At 42.4% G+C, this 20,522-nt stretch overlaps 1 protein-coding gene across 4 annotated transcripts in view; it reads right to left on the bottom strand.

Annotated features, from left to right (window-relative positions):
* Positions 1-20,522, bottom strand: part of PRR5 (proline rich 5) — an 87,402-nt gene that overhangs the window by 4,883 nt on the left and 61,997 nt on the right. For all 4 annotated transcript variants that reach the window (XM_082763983.1, XM_082763985.1, XM_082763984.1 and 1 more), the window contains one exon: positions 739-877. In XM_082763983.1, coding sequence (XP_082620109.1) covers positions 739-877 — 139 coding nt within the window. The remainder of the gene's footprint in view (positions 1-738; positions 878-20,522) is intronic.

Here is a 20,522-nt window from a genome sequence, read left to right as displayed (position 1 = left end):
TAGACAATAATCTGGAAGGGACTTGAGAAAGTCATCCAATCAACCTCTGCCATCAGGTAGCACCATGTCTAGCCACCTTGGTCCTTATGGATGCCGTGTATGTGGCATGTAAATAGCACCTACCATAGTGAAGAATCAACAGTCTCCATAGATGTTTATTCCAGCACCTAATCAATGCAACATTAGAGATTTTCCCTTCCAGGTAATCTAGATTTCCCTTGCTATGTGTACTCCACTCTTCTTATCTCCAGTGGAACGGAGAACAGCTTATTACCTTCCATTTTGCAGAGACATATTACATATTCAATGTCTTATCATTTAGTTTAGTCTTTTCTAAGACAAATTCCTACTCTTTCCTGCTTTAAACAAGCTAGTGATCTTTTAGCACTAATTAACAGACACTATTCAGCACTCTTAAAATGGCTTCTTCCTCCCTCCTCTCACTGTCCATAAAGCATCCTGTGTTAAAACTTCCTCCTTAAAAAATAGAATGGAAAAGCTAAACCCACTCCAAATTCATAGATTTAAAGCAATTAAGTGCTGTTATGATGATCTGCTTTCAACTTCTGCCACTGGCAAGTCACTGTGACTTTGTAAATTGCATGACCTTAGGAAAAGAGCACAGCCACACTGCGCTAGTACCGACAGTCTCCTCTCGTGTGGGCCCTGGCCCAGTGTGGACCAAGGTTTTAGTGATGCCCTCTGTGCTATGTCAAATCAAGCCACTGTTATTCTTACCCAAAATACAGGAAGAGTGTGTGAAGGGTCCATCGCTGGAATACAGGCCATATGTGCCTAAGTAAGGTGAAACCACTTTCTGGATCAGAGATTCCAGTTTCAAATAATCTTCAGTCACACCTTTTGACTCATGAACACCCTGAAATAGAAAAACAAAACAAAACAAAACACAAGATCAGTGCTGTCTCCTCCAACTACAAGCTTTCCTTGCTCACAAGAGGAAGCAGGCAGGCAGCAAGCCATACATAGCCAAGGTACACTGAGATGTGATACTGGTTTGTTTCTACACCTGATTTGTCTTACTGTAAAGCCAAGAGATATGAGTAGAACCAGAGACTCACCACACAGCACTACACAGATGCACAGAAGGAACCAGTATCTATTTCCAGGAGTTTAAAATCCAGGCTTTCAGAAAGGTATAGAATCATAGAATATCCTGAGCTGGAAGGGACCCACAAGGATCATGGAGTCCAACGCCTGGCTCCACACAGGACCACACAAAACCCAGACCCTATGTCTGAGAGCATTATCCAAATGTTTCTTGAACTGTCAGGTTCAGTGCTGTGACCACTGCTCTGGAGAGCCTATTCCACTGCCCAACCATGTTCTGGGTGCAGAACCCTTTCCTAACACTCAGCCTGACATCTCCCTGTCTCATCTCCAGGCTGTTCCTTCCTGGTATAACCTGCTTAGTGCAAAGGCACTCGAGGAGAACAAAGGATGAGGTTTGCAAAGATCAATTAAAACCATCCCTAGACTTGTTGTTATTTGCAATTCTGCACTGGCTTCCTGAACAGAAGATGAGCAGCTTCCGCCAAGTACTGCACCAGTGGCTGGTACCACACGGTGTCACTGCCATCTAAGCTATAAAACAAGATTAAGTAAAAGGTGAAACTGACTCAGAATTATTTCTTCCAGGATATTTTAAACAAAAAAAATTTAGAGCGAAGAGGTTTTCATCTCTCTCCTTGCCCCAGCGCAAGGGAGGTAAAAATCAAAAAATCCAGGCAAAAGTCACATTAAAACTAAGAATGGTAAGATTTACCCAAAGGTAAAAACCTTTTGCCCTTAGCTCTTAACTCTGCACTTCCACCCACAAATGGACTTGTACGGCTGTGGAGGTGACAGACAAACCTTGCAGAGCTGTAGGCTCCTTTCCACTTACAACTGCAGCATATATGCTCCTGTGCTGTCTGAGCAGAGCCCTATATACTCATAACCTTTTGCTACCTGAAGTGTATTCACATATGATGTAGGTTTGGCATACCTTGTTGCAAAATTAAAATCCTAAATGTCATACTCAGTGGGAATTTTGCTTGAATTTAGTTGAATTCCAGGTTTTGTAATATAGCCCTGAACTACCATAAAAACACCAAGAAAAAACATTTTGGGATGAAAGCCTCTAGAGAGCAACACAAAGATCAAATGAGTAAAATTGCAACACTTCCTTCAGTAAATGAAAAGATCCTGATATTCTGGATGCATTTGCTGCTCAGTGTGATTCACCAAACAGCTGAATCGGCCTGCAGTGTGCTTGTGAAAGGCTTGCTTCACCCCTTGGCTGCTGTGCTGCCTGAATCCCAGCTGGCATTCCCTAACAGAAGTTTATGAATAGAAAATAAATCCAACAGAAAACATATAGAATCTAAATTCTGATTCAGCAGGCTTTAAATAATGAGTAACAATTTTTGGAGATATGCTATGTCCTGTAAGACTTTCAGAGATTCACAAATACAAATATGAATACAAGGGCAAATGCAGTGAATCTGAAAGCTTGCAAACACCGAAATATCAGCAGAATGAACCAACAACTATCCCGACAATTAAAACCAGATAAAAATAACACAGGAGTAATTAAAAAGGCTTTGTGAAGGTGCACATATTATTTCAAAGTTACTGAGACCTCCAGAAGAGAAAGGGTTTCAAAAAACAGGAGGAAGGCTACTTTTCTTGTACTGAGATTTGCTCCAGGATTCCTCCACCCATCTTGCTGGTATTTAGCCAAGATCCTTCCAGACCTTAGAAGACCAACATCCCTACTGCCCTACTGCATATTCATCACCCCATCAAGTTCATAACCCACTGACAAAGATTAGGACATGAGGCCACCCACTCCAAATGGCCACTCCAATTACCACAGGAGCCAGTTTCTCAAATGTGAAATATAATACTGGTGGCAAAGACAAGTGATGTTTAGCATTGCTCATACCCTGATTTTGTGGTAAGGCTTTCTTTACTTTTCTGCCACTTAAGTAGTTTCGGTACTTGTGAAAGAGTAAACACCAACTGTGGAGAATGAAACCCAGTAGTCCTCTCACCACGCTGCCCATGAAATAACCCTGACCGCTTGAAGAACTGTGATACAAGTGATAAAAATGTCCTTGCTCAGTGGCACCTTAACAGTCTGATTTCCTATCTATCTCACATTGCCTGAGAAGGTTTTTTTTTTTTTTTGTAGTTGTTTCCTCCCCTCCTTGCTCCCTGGCACAGGAAATGCCCCCTTCTCTTAAAATCCCACCTCCCTAACCACTCGCAGCAGCTTCTTCAGTCCTGCACTCAACTCCACTCCATATCTTTATGAGCAGTGCATGTCTCCAGCCCCTTTTTCACTTCATCTTTTAGTTACCACCTGCCGAGTAAAGAGGCCACAAAATATCACTTTTACAATATAAAATCACCCACTATCAACACAGCCAGGCATTAGTCTTATTCCTCCATTCTGCCATCATCCACAGGATGCTTTCTAAGGCATACTGATAAGTCATAAAACATCTGGTGTCCACTGGAGCTGCAATGACTTCCCTTCAGCTCTGCAACTTGGCACAACCATGCTATATCCACTTGTAACATCCTTCCTGTGTCAGCTATTGTTACTGGCCTTCCTGAAGGCACTAGACAGGGCAGTTCCCTTAATCCATTTTTTCTAATGGTTTAGATGCAGTACTGTGGTTGCAGCCCCTCTTTAGAGCAGGAGAGTAACAGGCTGCACACCACATACTGATCGTGTAAAAACGGCATTTCTCCTCCATTTCTTTCTGCCGTGTTATTCAATGACAAACTTATTCTGCCAGCCTCTGTTTAACCAAATACAAGTACAAATGCATATTGATTCAGCAAGGACTTTCAAACCCAACCTTTCCACATGACCCGAATGACAGCATCACTTATTTACAAGAGTGGCCCAGAGGAGCACCTGTAGGCTCAGAGCAAGCTGGAGTCACCTCCACCTGTCCACAGCCTCTGCTCAGGGACAGGGTGGCAAATGGTGACTTGGTTGGTCACCAGCCTGCCCTTCAGCCAGTTGGTCCCTGCTGTACCATGGATGAGGAGCTTCTCAGGGAAGGGGTGGACACCTCCTCATGCAGATCTGTTTTAGTACATCAGAGGAAGCTTCTGTTTTGCTTTAGCTGCCAGCCCCAAGAGTTCATTTAAATTCTTCTCCCCACCAGAGTGAGAGAATGAACCCAAGAATTCATTCAAACTCTTATCTTCAGCATCCACTGTGCCACATGTGAAATCACTCATTTGCGTCACACCTTCTCATTCAGTGAAAGGAACTTTTGGTGGAAGTTTTAGCATGGAGCAAAGTACAACTACAATTGCTTCATATAAATATATGTCAATATACCTATACAGGTATAGATGAGTACATATAGATGTATAGATACCTATACTATAAATACCTCTACATATTTCTACATAGATATCTATATATACAAGAAGATTTGTGAATTCTTTTATAGGCCTTTTACCAAATATGTATGTGATTGGGCTTATATAGGTAAAATTAGCTTTAAATTAAAGCCAACTTGGCATTGTTACCCAAATCACTATAGTTTCTGAGAAATGGATGTCATGGCTTACAAGTCACCAATTAAAAAAAAAAAAAAGTGTTTTCCCGTTATTTTGGCATCTCATGATTCTTATACTTACTGTATGGTATGTCACTAAGTAGCAATAAAGCAAAAGTCAGATCTAGCAGGCTGGCTGCTTAGCTTGTAGGTAACTATATTGTAATTTGGAAGGAAAAAAAAATAGAACATTATCAGTAGAACAGAGGTTCTACCCTTATCTTTAATACAATATTCACTCTGCTGACATGCAAAACTTCTTTACCGAAAGGGTTGTTAGACATTGGAACAGGCTGCCCAGGGAAGTGGTGGAGTCACCATCCCTGGAAGTCTTTAAAAGACGTTTAGATGTAGAGCTTAGGGATATGGTTTAGTGCAGACTGTTAGTGTTACGTCAGAGGTTGGACTCGATGATCTTGAGGTCTCTTCCAACCTAGAAATTCTGTGATTCTGTGCAAAACTTATTTTAGAAGATAAGTCTGCCCTTTCGTGAGCCCGATTTCATTTTAGCAGGAGAGTTTCATACTTCTCTAAAAATGTTAGATGTATCTATTAAACTTGTTTCAAGGCCTTGCCTGACCTATTTATTTCTCAACTGAAAAATAAAAAAAGGGCCAAAATAGCTCAATATCAAACAGCTGCAGATACCCTAGTACTTGTGGAAGAGTGTAGCTGCTGGATCACAGCCTGATCTTGGTTACACTGTTTTGAAATGCAAGAGACATCTCATTATCTTTGGAAGGATTATAGTGCACTGTTATGACAAGAGTCTGCCCTACTCTAAAGGCATGGATAATGGGAATTTGAGTCCTGAATATGTGAATATCATTGCAAACGGAAAAGGTTTGTACTCAGCATCAAGACAATAGACATGAATTTCTGCATGTAACACAGTATCCAAATCCCTGACTTCATTAACTTGTAATTAAATCACTTGGTAACAGAGAATGGTATATTGAAGTTTGAAAGCATTAAAGGGACCCTATGCACTACTGTTTTTGATACATAGATCTGTAAGCTCTCCCAGAAGGGTCATATACATGGAAGACGACCGGTTATTAAATGCAGCTCTTTTACGAATTTTCTGCCCTCTCATCTGGAACTTGTCCCCTGTCTGCCAGACCAGTCATCCCTTGTGTTTGGGAATAAACTCCACGAGTCAAAAACAGTAATTCCAGCAAGGATGGAGGCACTGAACTACTCAGGTTTCCATCCCTCTTAATGCAGTAAGCTAGCCACAAACTCCTATGGACTTTTTAAGGGACACACGGGCTTCATTTGATAGCACAGGGGAAAGAGTAGGTGATTAATTCATCTTTTGGTATGGCTAATAAATAGATACAGTCAGAAGAATAGTGGGGGCTTTAATAAGCCCACATAAAGCCACAACCTTCTTTTTAAATGCACAGGGCTTCTCTAAGCCTCAAGGTCAAGCTGAAGTGGACTTCAGTCCAGACAGGCATTTAAGAACTTGAGAATCCTCCTCAAATGCAACCTTAAAACCTGCCTGAGGTTAAAATTTATTGATTTAACCTTTTGCACATGTATTAACAACAATATCATTAAGCCTATTATTAAGCCATTACAAACATTTTATCTAAGTGTAGACTATACAACTTGAAAACCTGCCAGAAATATAATATCTGTTTCAGTAACATTTGCCACTACTTTTCTCACAAAAAAAAAAAGAAAAAAAAAGTATCAAATGTCTTCACTTTTTTTACCGTGGCAATGAAACAACCATAATCACAATTAGAACAGAATTCATTATTTCTGTATCCTATGATACATATTTTTAATGTCTTGCTCTTTTCTTCATAGGCAGCCAAGATTGACACTGGCACAAAGGCTGGTAGATCAGCCCTCCACCTAAGTCACCACGAGTAAGATGCAAGTGTGCCTGCAGCCTCTGCCCCTGTGCACTGAGGCAGTCATTGCCGCATACTCCCTCAGACTCCATCTCTGTCTTTTCGTTCATCACAATAACTGAAATTCTTTTAGTTTCAGTAACAAGGACACTTAAAATATAACCTGATAGCACCAGCACTTCCAAATTTCTTTGAAGAAACATGTAGGGAGGTGACACAGTGATTCAAACCATGTTATTAGTCCAACAACCACGTGCCCTGTTACACCATGCTCGACCATTTGGGGAGGCACTCACACTGTGAGTCACAAAGGATCCCAGAAATTAATCACTTCTCACCTTGTGTTGGCTACTGGGCTTCCTCAGGCTTTTCTAAAGAACCCAGATGTGAAACAATCTGCCAAGAGTCGCAGCCATGAGAAACTGCAGGCTGCTGATAGTCTGGTACATCTTTTTGGGCAGCCTGGATAAACTTGGACAGAGTTTTAGGCTTCCCATACTCCTGTAAGCAGATGCAGAACATCCTGTGGAGAAAACTTGGTTTGTGAAACCCTCATGTGCATCCAAAAGGGAGTTGGTTTTGTGTATTGCCTGCTGCTTATACCTCTCATTTCTCAGCCCAAAAACTGGATGCAAAGCTACGCAACTCCTTTCCACCTGCATTTATGGGCAAAGAGGTAGCAAAACGTTACTGTTTGGTGGCAGAAAATGGTAGCAAATACTTACTGTTGATAACCTGCCTAGGAAGACTAAAAAAAACAGCTCTATGTGCAGAGACTACTCTTGGGCCATGGAGCAGGCAGCATGAGTTTCTCCACTGTTGATGCATGAATTGCAGCCTGCTCACACACGCTTGTTAGCACAGCACTAAGTGGAACAAAGACAAAAATCTTCCTCTCAAGTACTTCTGGTGGGCAGAGCAACCACAAGCAAAAAAATGTTTTTTTCATCACATCATCCAACTTTCTTGAAATCTTGGGGATTGCTGGGTTACACTGGCTGAAAAATGGCTTACCCTAAAAATCCTGTAGTGCCTCACCCTCTTGATGACACTGAGCACATAAGCACAGTGTCTTAGCTGGATGTCCACATGGCCAGCACTTTCTCGTACCTGACTCCTCTGGTTTCAACCCTTCACTTCATCCCCTTGCCACTTGCTCTGTCCTAATACCCCACATCCATCCTTAGCTCTGCACAAGCTCCCTATCATCTGCTGGGCTCCTGCACTAAGCCCCCTGCATGCTTCTCAGTTCTGGTCAACTGCAACTTGCCCCATGTGCTCCTCACTCCTCTGTGCGTGAAAATAATCATAAACAACTATTAAATGCCTAACTGCTTCTACGTGGCCAACAGTAACAGAGTTTTGCTCAATATTTACGAAAGGTCCTTCAGTTTCCAGTTCTAATAGCTTCCCCCACTAGTAACAGCCAGAAATGCTAGTCTCAGTCAGTTGCTTTTCATTTCCCTCTTTAGCAACAGAGTATTATAGGACCATTTACCTAATAAATCACATGTGAAAAGATATTTCCAGCATTAAGTGCACCCCAACAACCAGGCATAATGGTGACATAATGGGCTGATTACTACAGCCCAGCCTGCGAGTGCAGACATGCTCAAGTATATGCTAGTCATTGATTAAATGACTGCAGCACTCAGCTTCAGCTTTAATGTTTCAACTGATCATCATGTTTACATGAGTAAGTACTGGTATACAAGGCTACAACCTGCTTCAGCTGTGACAAACTGCTGGGCAGCCTTTAAATTAAAATATATATATATATATATGCATCTGTCTTCCCCTGCGTCAGATCAGGCAGAGCAAAGCAAGGAGGCCTCCTGAAGCCCAGCCAGGTGCCCTGCTGGGACAGCAGTGACACAGCACATGAGGGTGGCACAACAGTGTCCATGGTTGATGTGGGTGCAGTTCTACCACAGGGGATGCCAAGCAGGAATGGCCAACAGCCAGATCCTGATTTACCAGCTTCTTGACTCTGAAAAGAAAGGAATAGAAGCCAGACTTCTGGGTTAAGGCATGGCAATCAGTACTCTTGGTGATTTGATGGCCCAGAAGAATGAAGTTATCTGCCCATGCAGGATGCAGCTGTACATAGCTCAGCTCAAGGCCAGAAGCATGCCCTGGGTGTTAGGCTGCTGAGGCATCCTCAGCCTGGACCTGCTGGGGCACCCTTAACCATTGGCCTCTGCCCTGGCCTACCAACAAAAAGCAGTCCTGATCTAGTGCTATGTGAAAGGAAACATGCTGCAGGAAGCGTTCACAGGGTCAAGTCCAAATACAAAATGAGGTCCTGGCCTCAAAAACTGCCCTGGCTTAATCACACAGGAAAACAGCTAAGAAATGTAGCTATTCTCTGCCTAAAAGCAGCAGATTCCTTGGAAGAAAGAAAAATACATTGAGAAATGCATTTTTCTCTTTAATTGGCAATGGACTAAATCAGTATGACTGACACACATGCAGTGGCAATAATCTGACAAATACTGGGTAATAATAGTTGCCTAACTACACACAGAGAAAAATGAAATTAAAAGTCACAAGACATACCACAAGGCAGACAGAACAGTATTTATAGCAAAAATACACATTACTCAGCCAGCCCTGCTGGTGGAGAACTGATAAAGGTGTACAGACTGCAGCACACACCCTGGTGACCAGGGCAGCAAGATCTGCTTGTTATATTAGTCAGAGAGATAGCAGCAGCCTTGCTTGCAAGAGGTGAGGAACACTGCCCTCACAAGCCATGACTGCCTCTTAACCCACTTTGGGGTGTGTAATGCTCTTCATGGCTTCATATCTAGCCTTTTCAAATTTGAGCAATGTAGCAGCAACCTCAGCTGAGGGCAGGCATGAAATCACTGCAGGAGGACATGGTGACTGGTGGGCCACCAGTCCTGGCCACGTGCACCACCAGCAGTGTAGCTCTGTGCTCCTAGTTACATTATGGGTCACACTCTAGGTTTGAGGTCTGCATCCTTCCATCCTCCTTTGGATAGACACACACACGTAATTAAAACTGTTCCTTTTTTACCTCAGATGTTTTACAGCATCATCTAATTTTTACTGATCTTGCAGCGATCACAGTCTAACCATTGGCAGTGAAGTTACGCTAAGGTTTACTTGTTTAAAAACAGGCTTCAGGAGTGGTCCCTGTCTGTACACTTCTTGTTGTCTATAAAACACTGTAGGATTTTCATTGACCAAGCCCACCCAGTCTCATGCTTTGGAGGATACCACAGTGGCTTCAGGAGCACTGACTGTTGTCCAAAGAGCAAAGGCTGTCCTCCTGTGCACAGTCTGCAAGAACTGCTGTTCTTACTGCACTACTCAGCACCACCGTGTTTGACTCTCCTCCCCACATCTTCTCCATCTTCAGCTGACTTGCACAACACTCTGCTGAAAAAGTCACAGATCTTGTTCTCATATCCCCTGCAGCAACTGTCTGGGCTCCACAATCAGAATGAGGATGCCCTAAGCATGTGGATACACCACGATGCCCCGCATGTGGATACATCGTGACCCTCCCAATCTTGACACCAAGGGCAACACAGTGCATTGAATCAGCCACTCAGCATTAGACCAAAAGATCACTAAATTCAACATTTTGTTGCTAACAGTGAGAGCAGGCAAAGTGTGTGGAAGAATAAAAAAGGATATAGGGTATGCACAATATGGGCTTTCTCATAGAAAACGTTGGCATTTCTGGCAAGTGGTGACATAAAAACCTACCACACGGCAATTTGCAGTAGCCCTTAAGTGTAAAGAATCTGTGCTAGAAAATATTTAACCACTGAGATGAAGATGGCGAATAACTGATAGTATTACTAGTTTCCAGAAATAAAGAACTAGCTAATCTAATGAATCCTCTGAACAAGGGTGAGAGTATGAAGTGGAAAGAGTGGTAACTTTTTCCATTTATGTTGATGAAATCCTGATGTTCTTCCACCAGCTTAAATGAGGTTCAGCATTTCTGGAAGACTTCCCATTTGAGAGCTTCAAGTCCCATACAGACATTGAGTTCAACTCTGAAGTTCACTTAGAGACTATGTGATCAATAGCTGTCTTTTGAAAAGACATCCGAGTAAAAAGAAACACCCTGGTTGAGGACTGGGAGTTTAAACTGCTGGGTCCTACTTGCAGCCCACTCATCCGTGCTGCCAGCCTGAACAGAAAATTTCAGTTATTTCCTCCTGGTTTTCCCCAATGATTCATGCTGCTTTCATCCCAGTCAGCCAACTCAGACATTTAAGCCCTTAGGAAGCAGACTCAAAACAGAATGAAAATTGCTTCAAGCATGGACTACGTTTTGATTTGCGCAAGTCTGTTTTGATGAATCTGAACCTGATCCACTTGAACTATGCCCTTTACCCATGGGGGTTTCTCTGTAGCAGCCAAAAGACAGAGTGAGAAAACACACCTAGGCTGAGGAAAGTGGAGGGCCCACCTTTGCAGACCAGGACAAGCTGAAAGAAAACTGCTTCCCCTCTCTGAGAAAGCCCTCAGCCCTTGTGAGGGGGCCAATAGTTCACGATGGGCCCACTTTCAGTGAAACCCTAAAACTATGCTAGCATGTGTTCGCAACTAGGTATATTTACTGGTGGAAACATGAAAAGCAGGACTTAGGCATCAAATACTCAGTTTCTGTAAATCAGAATAACCTCAATTATGTTAATGATTTAATACTGTTTTATAAACACTAAAGGTCATGCCCTATGCATTACTAGTCCAATTCTAGAAACCAGTAGCAAAATTTCACATGTTGGAGAGATGCAGCCACACAAGTCAAGGTTGTTTTGTTATGAGCCCCTAGCAGCATTGCCTCACATCATTTTCTCTTCATTTTGTTTTACCCAATACCACTGGCACACTGGTAAAGTCTTAAATATTTGAAGGGTTAAACCATGTCTAGTCTCATTTCTCCCTCTAGCTTTTCTCATAGCAACAGTGCTCATGGGAGGGAGAGGCAGAGAAGTTTGCCAATGCAGTATTGACAGAAGTCAGCACTTCAGATCCCTGTGACTGCCTCAGAAATAAAAACCTTGTCATATTCACTTGAATCTCCAGCAAGTGCCAAGTTCTGTCAATGTCAGTGTGAGAAGCAGTGCTGTCTCTCTCTTTCTTTCTTTGGTGGCACCGAGACACAGTCAAAAGATAAGGTAGACAAAACAGCCCGACATGGTTTGTGTTAGGCTGGTTTGTGTTAGGCTGGTGAGTTTTTGAAATGACTCGGCCGCACAGATAGCAACAGGATTCTTCTTACCAGAAAGGATCAAGCACGAAGAAGAAGTTACACTTCCTCTGATCCACAGAAGTCCAATGTATTATTTTTCCTGAAACTGCTATTAAACACTTTATATGAGGTTGCAAAAGGCAAAGCAGAAGATGAAGACTGAAGATAAGTAAATGATACAAAATGACTAGAAGTAAGGAGGTTACTTTGAGACTTTAAATACAGTAGTTAGGATCTTGCACTAGCTGAGCAGCCAGTTTGCTAACAAAGACCCACTGCCAATAATGGTACGTATTTTTACTTTCACAGTTTTAGCGCCAGAGGTTGTCTGATTCGCAGCTAAGAGACTCCCCTGGGCACAGATGAGAACTGCAATCACTCCAGTCAAATAAGCTAATGTGACTTTGAAAAACCCACCAAACAAATCTATGCATAGCTGAGTGCTCTGAATAGCTGTTTAAGGAATAAACTTGAGCTGGAGTTTGTCTGCATTTCCAGATGCTGTGGTGCTGCCACATTACACTCACAGGCAAACACGTGTGCACAGAAAAGCGAGTGCAACCCCTTGCAGAGATTACCCTGTCAGTCATGGAATATTTAGATGTGATGTTTAATGTCTAAGGACATAAAGCCTCTCATTTCTTTCGGGCTCCCTTCTGAAATTCTGGCTGATGTGTACACATTAAGCTTATCTAACCTTGCTTGGGAAATTATGACTTTTAACTCTGAGCATTTAAGTCTTTTCTGTAGTCTTGGCTCTGAGTTTTTTCTCATTGAACATTTATTTAAAAAAAAAAAATGCACATTTATTTTCAGGTGAGGACTCGAAACAGAAAAAAGGATGGCAGAGCCCTCCCTCAGTGCATCTAGGCTTTTTTGAAGAGACATTCCAAGAAATGCTTTGAAGATCTGCAAACATTAACTTGACTGCTGTTAGCTACTTGTGAGGGTTTCCGATATTGCCTTTCATGGCCACACACCCCTTTTAAATCATTAGTGAACATTCGCATCCTCCTTGTTGCTTCGACTTTTTTCTTCTTTTCTGAAACACTTGAATAGACTGAGCAGACACAGCTATGTGTTCTGGATTTTTTATTTTTTATTTTTAACAATTTCACTGACACAATTTCCATCCCCAACAACTCATCCATGTGAGCCGCGAAGAAGCATCTTCCAGATCACCTACCAGTCCTGGCTGAAGAAGTTTTCTGCCAGTGCAAAATACCTGGAAAGTCACTGCCTGGATCTAGGGCATGCACCCTCTCTCAGCAATACAGCATGTGGAGGCTAAAAAGGAAACACAGAAACACAAGCACACAACACCCGAATTTAGAGCCAGAGCACTGAGCTGCGTACTCCTTGAACACAAACAGTACAAGGGTTAAGGATGTCACCACCAGAAGTGGTTCTAAAAGGATAGCCATCCCTTCTTCACCTTGGTCACCTGTCACAATGACAACTCCACGCCGCAGCAAGAGCCAGCCACGCAGCAGCTCTTGCAAGAGCTGTGGTAGATCAGTGTGGAGTACAAAACCGCACGGCTGAAATCAACAGATGCTCTGATGTACAACTTGAAGATACGACCCTACTACTGAAATGAAAGTTACTTGTTTTCAAAGCTCACTGATGCTTTCTGTTAATTTGCTTAATGGCACACAGCTACCTCCCGAAGGAAAAATTCTATTTGCTTTGCTTTTAAATGTTAAAAACACTGCAAAATACATAACCTTATTCTGTAACTTTTCAGACCAAACTACTGCCCAGTCCCTCCCCTGATACACAGGGGTTTTAGCGGAGCTGCACTAGCATCACACTGCGTAAACACCTGTCTTCAGATGATTCAGACTTTTTGAGAAACAGTGGAAATACCCCACTGCCTCTTCAAAGGTTTTGTACTCTTCAGCTAAACAATGAAACCACAAGAAAGGCTCATGAGTGATACAGGAGGAATGAGGGATTTATTTTTTTTTATTATCTTTCTATTATTTGTCATAAAATTAGTTCTAGTATGTTTATTTTCTTGTTTCCTTGTGTTGCCCATTTGCCCATCCATTTATATTTACTGTCTCTTATCAGGCTGCACAATCTGCCATAGCAGAGACCACATTTTGATTGTGTTTACACAGTGCCCAGCACAAGAAGGCTCTTATCTATCTGTGCTGGCAAGAAGGGAGGCTTGGAGATACACAGAGGCCAGTAGCAGAAGCAGCTGACAACTCTGAGCTGCTCAAATAGAAATGATAGTTGCTTTATGTGAGAGCCACTCCGAGTGCAACAGCTGTATTTTGCAAAATACCTTTCTGACAGATCTTACCCATGGTAAGCTACGGCTCTCCTCTTGCCAGCGTCTGTGTAATTGCAGTATACTTGCTTTTTCCAAAACTGCGTTTGGACTAAAGAGCACTAAAGAGCAAACCTTTGCTTAATAACTTCAAAACAGATGATGCATTTTTAAGAGCACCAGATCCAGGCACCTTGGGCTCTGGCAGCACACACGCAGCAGTGCTGGAAGGAGAGGCAGGCAAGGCAGCATCCCCTCCCCATCACTCCCATCCTGTTTCTGATCAATGGTCAGTTCTCAGCAAAACCACACCATGCTGGCCAGCCAGTTTGCTCATAGCATGGCTGTCAGGTACAGGGGATGCTCTGCAATGCCTGGGGGCCTGCTCCCAGGCAGGACAGGACAATCCCATGGGTGCCTCCTCACACCACAGGGTTTGCTGCAAGGAGCTGGTAACTTACTGGAAACAACAGCAGGCTGGTAAGAGATAATTATTTTAATCAAAGAACATAATCTGAAGCCTGCACAGTCACCCGATTAACTGTTTATCTTTTAATTGTCTGTAATTACTGGGTAGTGGCAAGTTAATGAATTTCACAGTATGCACATCAATGTGCCATACAGCTGTTATTTCCACAGCCACAACAGAGCTAAGGGTAAGGCTGTGAAATTACCAAGAGAAGACATTTCACCCTCTCCGCTCACCACAGGAGAAGGGATAACTCCAAGAATCTCACTGAACCACTCCCCTGTTTTCTGCAGATTGCAAGCACAGCCTTTTATTTTAGAAGAAATGCACCACAAAGCAATTAGTCTCCACAAGCCTTCATGCCACGAGCCTGCTACACACTGTCCCCATGGGCTGCCTACCCTAGCAGCCACAGAAAGGGCAAGGAAAGGCTTGGGGACAGAGCTTGGGTGACATTTCATATCTTCCATATCTTTCACAACTCTTTGCCTTCCCAATGCACCTTCTAAGAAGATGTCAAAGGCTAGGAAATTCTATGCAATTTTATTTAATCACCCTGGTGGCTTAAATAGAAACACAGCTTCCCATAATAATAAAACTCTATAGCATACTTTGAAAAATGGACAAACAACAAAACCCCAGGAGAAACCACTCCTGAAGGAAAGCAAACAGCTGTCAGAGTTGTTTCCAAACAATTCATGCAGGAAACAATTTGTTTTGCTCCTCTGTAACTATATGGGATTTCTCTACAACGCTGCCAATCACATCAGTGTGGGCAAACTGCTCCCAGCAGTGCAGCGTTGGCCACTCCTGCCTGTCCCCCCCAAACCATTTGACTGCTTGCTTCACAGTGCCTGCAATTCCCACTGGCTGCAGCCTCGCTCCGTGTGATTTATCCAGTCTCTGCAGCCTCCAGGAGGAGCCAGTGGTCCGGGCATCACCAAGAGATGCTCATCCGCTGTGACTGCCTAATGGGCCCTGCAGTGTGTCCTGCCACGCTGCAACAAGCTGCTGGGGCTGCGATTCCCAGGTGGTTTTGCCTACCTGGGGATGCTCAGGAGGATGAAATAATATCCACTAAATTAAGAACTGGAAGCAGTTTAGGTAAGTTATGCATAGGCCTCTTAAGTAGAATTAAAGTGTCATTAATTTAACTTGCCCCTCTTTCTAGATTTTTAATTCTCAGAATGTGTGTCCATACAGAGTTCTAATGAGGTTTAATTAATCTTCTTGAAAAGGTAGCTCAGATTAACTTTCTTATGTTCCCCCTGTAGACAAGCTGTGAATTACAGTATTAAAGCACCCTGCCTCAAAGGATTCTTGTACCGTGGGAACAGTCCCTGCTCAGAGTTTTTCAATGGTCAAAATGTCTATACTATCTTTTATGCCAGTTTTAGTCTGCTGGCCAAAATGGGTCCACAAAAGACATTTGTAGGAACTAATGCAATTAGTTAAAACCTTCTCCCTCCTACCCAATATAATTATAGAGTCTGCAGGGACGTTCTAATTCAAGTTAAAAATGATTTTTACCAATTTAACTATATTTATTAGATCAGGATTAGCCTACCAATGAACCTGCACCGATTTTAATAGGCCAGCTCCACTAATGGAGGCAAACTCCTGGGCAGATACATATTTTAGTAAGGACTACTCAGTTTAGCTCAGGTTAAACACATACCTAACTGTCCTGAGCTGAAACAACTCACTCCTAGGATAAGGTTGCACAAGTAAATCATCATGGCCTACGGTAGTCTCAGGTACTGTATGCAGCAGATACACCGTAACTCCATGCACATCCTGAAGGCAAACATTAGGCAACACAAAGGCAGACAGGTCTGCGTTTCTCCCTTACCACAGAGTGGGACAGCACATGGGGCAGTTACGGCAGAGCACCCGATGGATGGGAACAGCCTAACCAAGGGCAGCCCAGAAAGGTGCTGCAGCATTCAGCCAGCTCCGTCAGAAGCCATGCCTTTCATTAACTGGCTGGTATTCTTTACCCAAGGGACATTTCATGGAAAGCGAGGTACTCTCAACACGTGAAGGGAGTTTGCACAAAGCAAAATACCTTGTAAAACAATTGTGTTTAATTGCTACAGACAAGGCTGTGGTCATGCTCCCTTGAACTAGCATAAAGTGATTTTCTATTCAGAGGATGGACAAGATGCACATCCCAGTACTATGCGCCATGGTATTCATGAGACAGGTTCACATATAGCAAAACCGAAACAACCAGAACATTTTATGTTGCTCTCCTGTTTTTCCAGTGCTTAAGGTTAGAGAAGTGGCAACACACAGTACTGTCAAACATGTTGACAGCTAGTTTTAGCAAATACTCAAGTTCAAAACACCATCTGTTCCTTTCATTATGGCCACAGACTTCTGCTGGTCATGTTATAAAGAGGGTCCACATGAACACGCATCTTTCAAAGTCTGCTGTGTGGAAGCAGCAGCTGAGTTGCAGTTACTACTGTAAAAGCCCACTGTCAGTCAAGCTCACAGTGCTTAATAGCATCCACACTCACCCCTCTGCCTCTGCACCTAGAGAAAACACTGTGGCAAGCCTTGAAATAAATGCCAAGTGGAAACCAAACTAAAAACATTACAGGGGAAAAATGGTTGTGTTGTGGTTTCCCTCCTTAACTTAAAACCTACAGCTTGCAAATGGAAAATGGACAGCCAGCAACTGTCGCTGACTCACATCCTTACCACTTACACCACTGTCCCCATCTGTGGCAGGGGAATCGCTCAAGACTGACATGCAAGCAGGCGAAAGCTGTACTTTGGCTTATTTAGCATTCCTGCCTGGCACAGCTGGGACAACAGAAGTGTCAGCACAGCTCTAATATGCAATTAGACCTTCCTGGTTCCCCTGTGTCACACTCAGGCTGCTGCTGCTGACACTTTTCTGAATTCTTCCATCAATTCCCAGCTTCTTGTCTACATCAGTAACAAAGCACATCCCAACCTGCATTAACTGCTTGATGTAATACCCCAAGATGTGGATGAAATAATTCCAGCATTTTCACTGCTTCCATGCAGAAATGATTCCCAGTATCAGCAAACTAGCAAAATAATAAAAAATCATAAAAAGAAAAGCAATACTAAATGTGTAAAGTACACCTAATTAGTGAAAACTTCAAGATTTCCTTTCAAAAGGATTTTTTTTTTTCATATAAAAAATGAATGGGTATGCCTTGTTAAAAATCATGGCCATACAAATTCATTCTAGGATAACAAACTCCAGTCAGTTTAATTACTGCAAGTGCAATTACACATAAAGACAATAAGCATGACAGAATAAGACAGAGGACATTGCTGAGAAGCAAACATTGCTTCTACAAAATACTCTGAAGTGTAAAACTTGAGGGTCAAATGCATAGTTTCCTTTATATCAACATAAAACGGAGGAGTAATTTTCACTGTGTGTCAGGCACTGTCCTGGCAGTAAGATTTCTTACTTGGCCCCTTACTTGCCCATGGGGCTGATGCATACAACATAGACAAGACATTACAACACAGACAAGGCATTCTTTCACCAGGAAGGAGGAAAACACATTTTTGCACTACCCAGGGGAAGTACAGGTTTTCTATATGGTGATTTATATTTACACAGGGTCTGCAATATATTTATTTATACATTTCTTTTTTTTTTTTTTTTTGTTTTGTATTAGAAAACAGGAATTACAAAAAAAAAAAAAAAAAGTAGAGGAGAGAGAAGAGTAGAGTTGGGAGAAATTAAAAGTATGATGAAACCTCACGCCCACACCACTTTGTTCAACCTATGCTTCAGGTCTAAGAGACTTAGTAAGACAACTTCTCAAAAGCAACCAGCTAATTCAAAATCCTATGGCCAGACATTGCAGTGTTCTAGAAAATCTCTTTTTCCACAGAAAGACCCCTGTAGTATTCTGATAGCAAAGGGTATTTTGTTTTTAACCACTCTGCTGTTTAGTTTGCTGTGTGGCTGCTGAGGTGGAAAAACAGAACTCTCTGTACCCACTTTCAGCTCTTGCAATGTGCTTTTCCACCCCTTTTAAGTGTGAGGAGTTGCACATACATTTAGGAACATTCTAGAGATAACAAACAGGTCCCACTGGGTAATTTTAGGTATCTATTTTTTCTCCCTTTACTGCAAGATGCAATAGGCAAGGGATGTCAAATGAAGCTCAAAAAAGCCAAAAAGGAAACCACAGGTTTTATTATTTATTTTTTTTGTTCAGAGCTTATGTTTAGTGAGGCCTCATATCTCTCAGCATGAGATTTTTTGTTGTGCTTTTCTGCCGTTTTATCGTTCTACCTTGGCTCACCTGGAGACATTCCGCGAACTCAGATAATCCTGATGTCATCCTGATACAGATAAATACTCTAATTTTGCTCTTCCAACTTTCTCAGACCCCAAGAGAGATACCTGGAGATAAGATGTTCCAGTTTCAGTGGCAAAGGTCTTCTTTGACAATACATGTTTTGGGAAATAAGGCAGATTGTTTACCCTCTGGTGGTAGTTTTACTCTCTTTGATTCACACAATATAAGGCAGAAAATTCCTTTCTAATGTCTGGTTCTGTTTATGCCTCTTCCTCCAGTTTCCTAATTCCACCTGAAGAGAAAGGTCATCAAAGTGAGATTGACAACATGCTGTATTGATGTGAACTTCTGTGCATCTCCCTGTGCTCAAAAGCAGGTTTTAGTTCTTTTCCTCAGTTACAACTCTGCTCTTGAAGGCTCTTCAAGATAAACAGGAGCATCCTGGAGGCACTTTAGCTTAAGCTGCCTGTAAGTGGCCACAAGGCATTGACATCTCAGTTTGTGCTCTGTAACTGGGTCAGGCTATGCCGGCAACAGAAAGTTTGAGTGGTATGAGGCCCTTCTTCCAAGCAGTGGTAAAAACTCCCACCAACTTCAACAGCACTGGAATTTCATTCCTTCCATCTATTTTGGGGCAGGGCTTCTTCCCCAACAGATTACTTACCGGTAATTAAACAAGGCTGTAGCACTGGTGAGATGCAGATGTGGCTCCACTGGACTGGAGATCACAAGTCTAAGAATTAATCTGAGGATTAATTTTTGATCCTCAAAATCCTTACAACAAAGCTTCAGATAAGATCTGCTATTACAACAGTTGTAACAGCTTTATTCCAGAAATGGAGGTAGTTCTTTTTTTCAAAGAGGGATCACATACAGAAATAATATTTTACTGCCTTTTTAAAAAAATCTTTGATATCTTAAAGACAAAGAAATAGAGGTATCTTTCTCTGTGGGCAAATTGTGAGGTTCTGGTCCAAGCGTACAACCTCCATCACGTCACTGTATGCCAGAGAACTGGTGTGGGTGCTATAGCACATACAAGCATATTGCATGCATAGCAGGTAGGCATACCTCCAGTAAATGTCAGGACAAAAGATTTGATGTAAAGAATGCAAAACAATCATACAACCAATGAAGTAAGTGAACCAACTTCTGCTCAGGCCCTTTCACCCAGGAGGTCTTTGGCTGGGGCTCATTTATTCTCCTTGCTAGAGCATGGCCAGCTGAGCAAGCAAGAATGTGTGTAACTTGCAATAGGTCAGTAGCCACACAGAGGTCAATGAAACTGCTCACATGCTGAAGCCAGTGAAGCTAACCCATGCTCAAGTAAAATGCATGCTTACTGTGCTTTGCTGGGTCAGCACCTGTCTCATGAGTAAAGTCCAAGAATTGCTGCAGCTTCCATTTCCTCTTTAAAAAGCTTCCTTTTACCTCCATGATGAATGTGTCTTCTCCTGATGGACTGGCAGAGCTCTGCCTTTACACTATAACAAACTAATGCATGAGCAATATCAGATGCACCCTGTACAAGTTACCACATCTCTGCTTCTTTAATCCAGTCTAGCAGGACAGACTGGTACATGTCAGCATGTGCCTTTGTCAATCTGTGACCTTCAGTTGACATTACAGCTCCTGTCTTGAAGAGTATGACCTATTCTTTTAATTACATAAGGTAGCTGCAGAAAGCTATCAAGCACAGAATAGGGACAGTTCATGCCAGGTTCAACACTGTCTATCTAGGGTCAACACCACTAGACTCAGCTTCC

Source organism: Aythya marila (assembly GCF_965140915.1).
Source record: "Aythya marila genome assembly, chromosome: 1".
In the NCBI taxonomy this organism is placed as follows: Eukaryota; Metazoa; Chordata; class Aves; order Anseriformes; family Anatidae; genus Aythya; species Aythya marila.
Note: the sequence above shows the minus strand (reverse complement) of the source record. Positions and strands in the feature narration are given on the sequence as shown.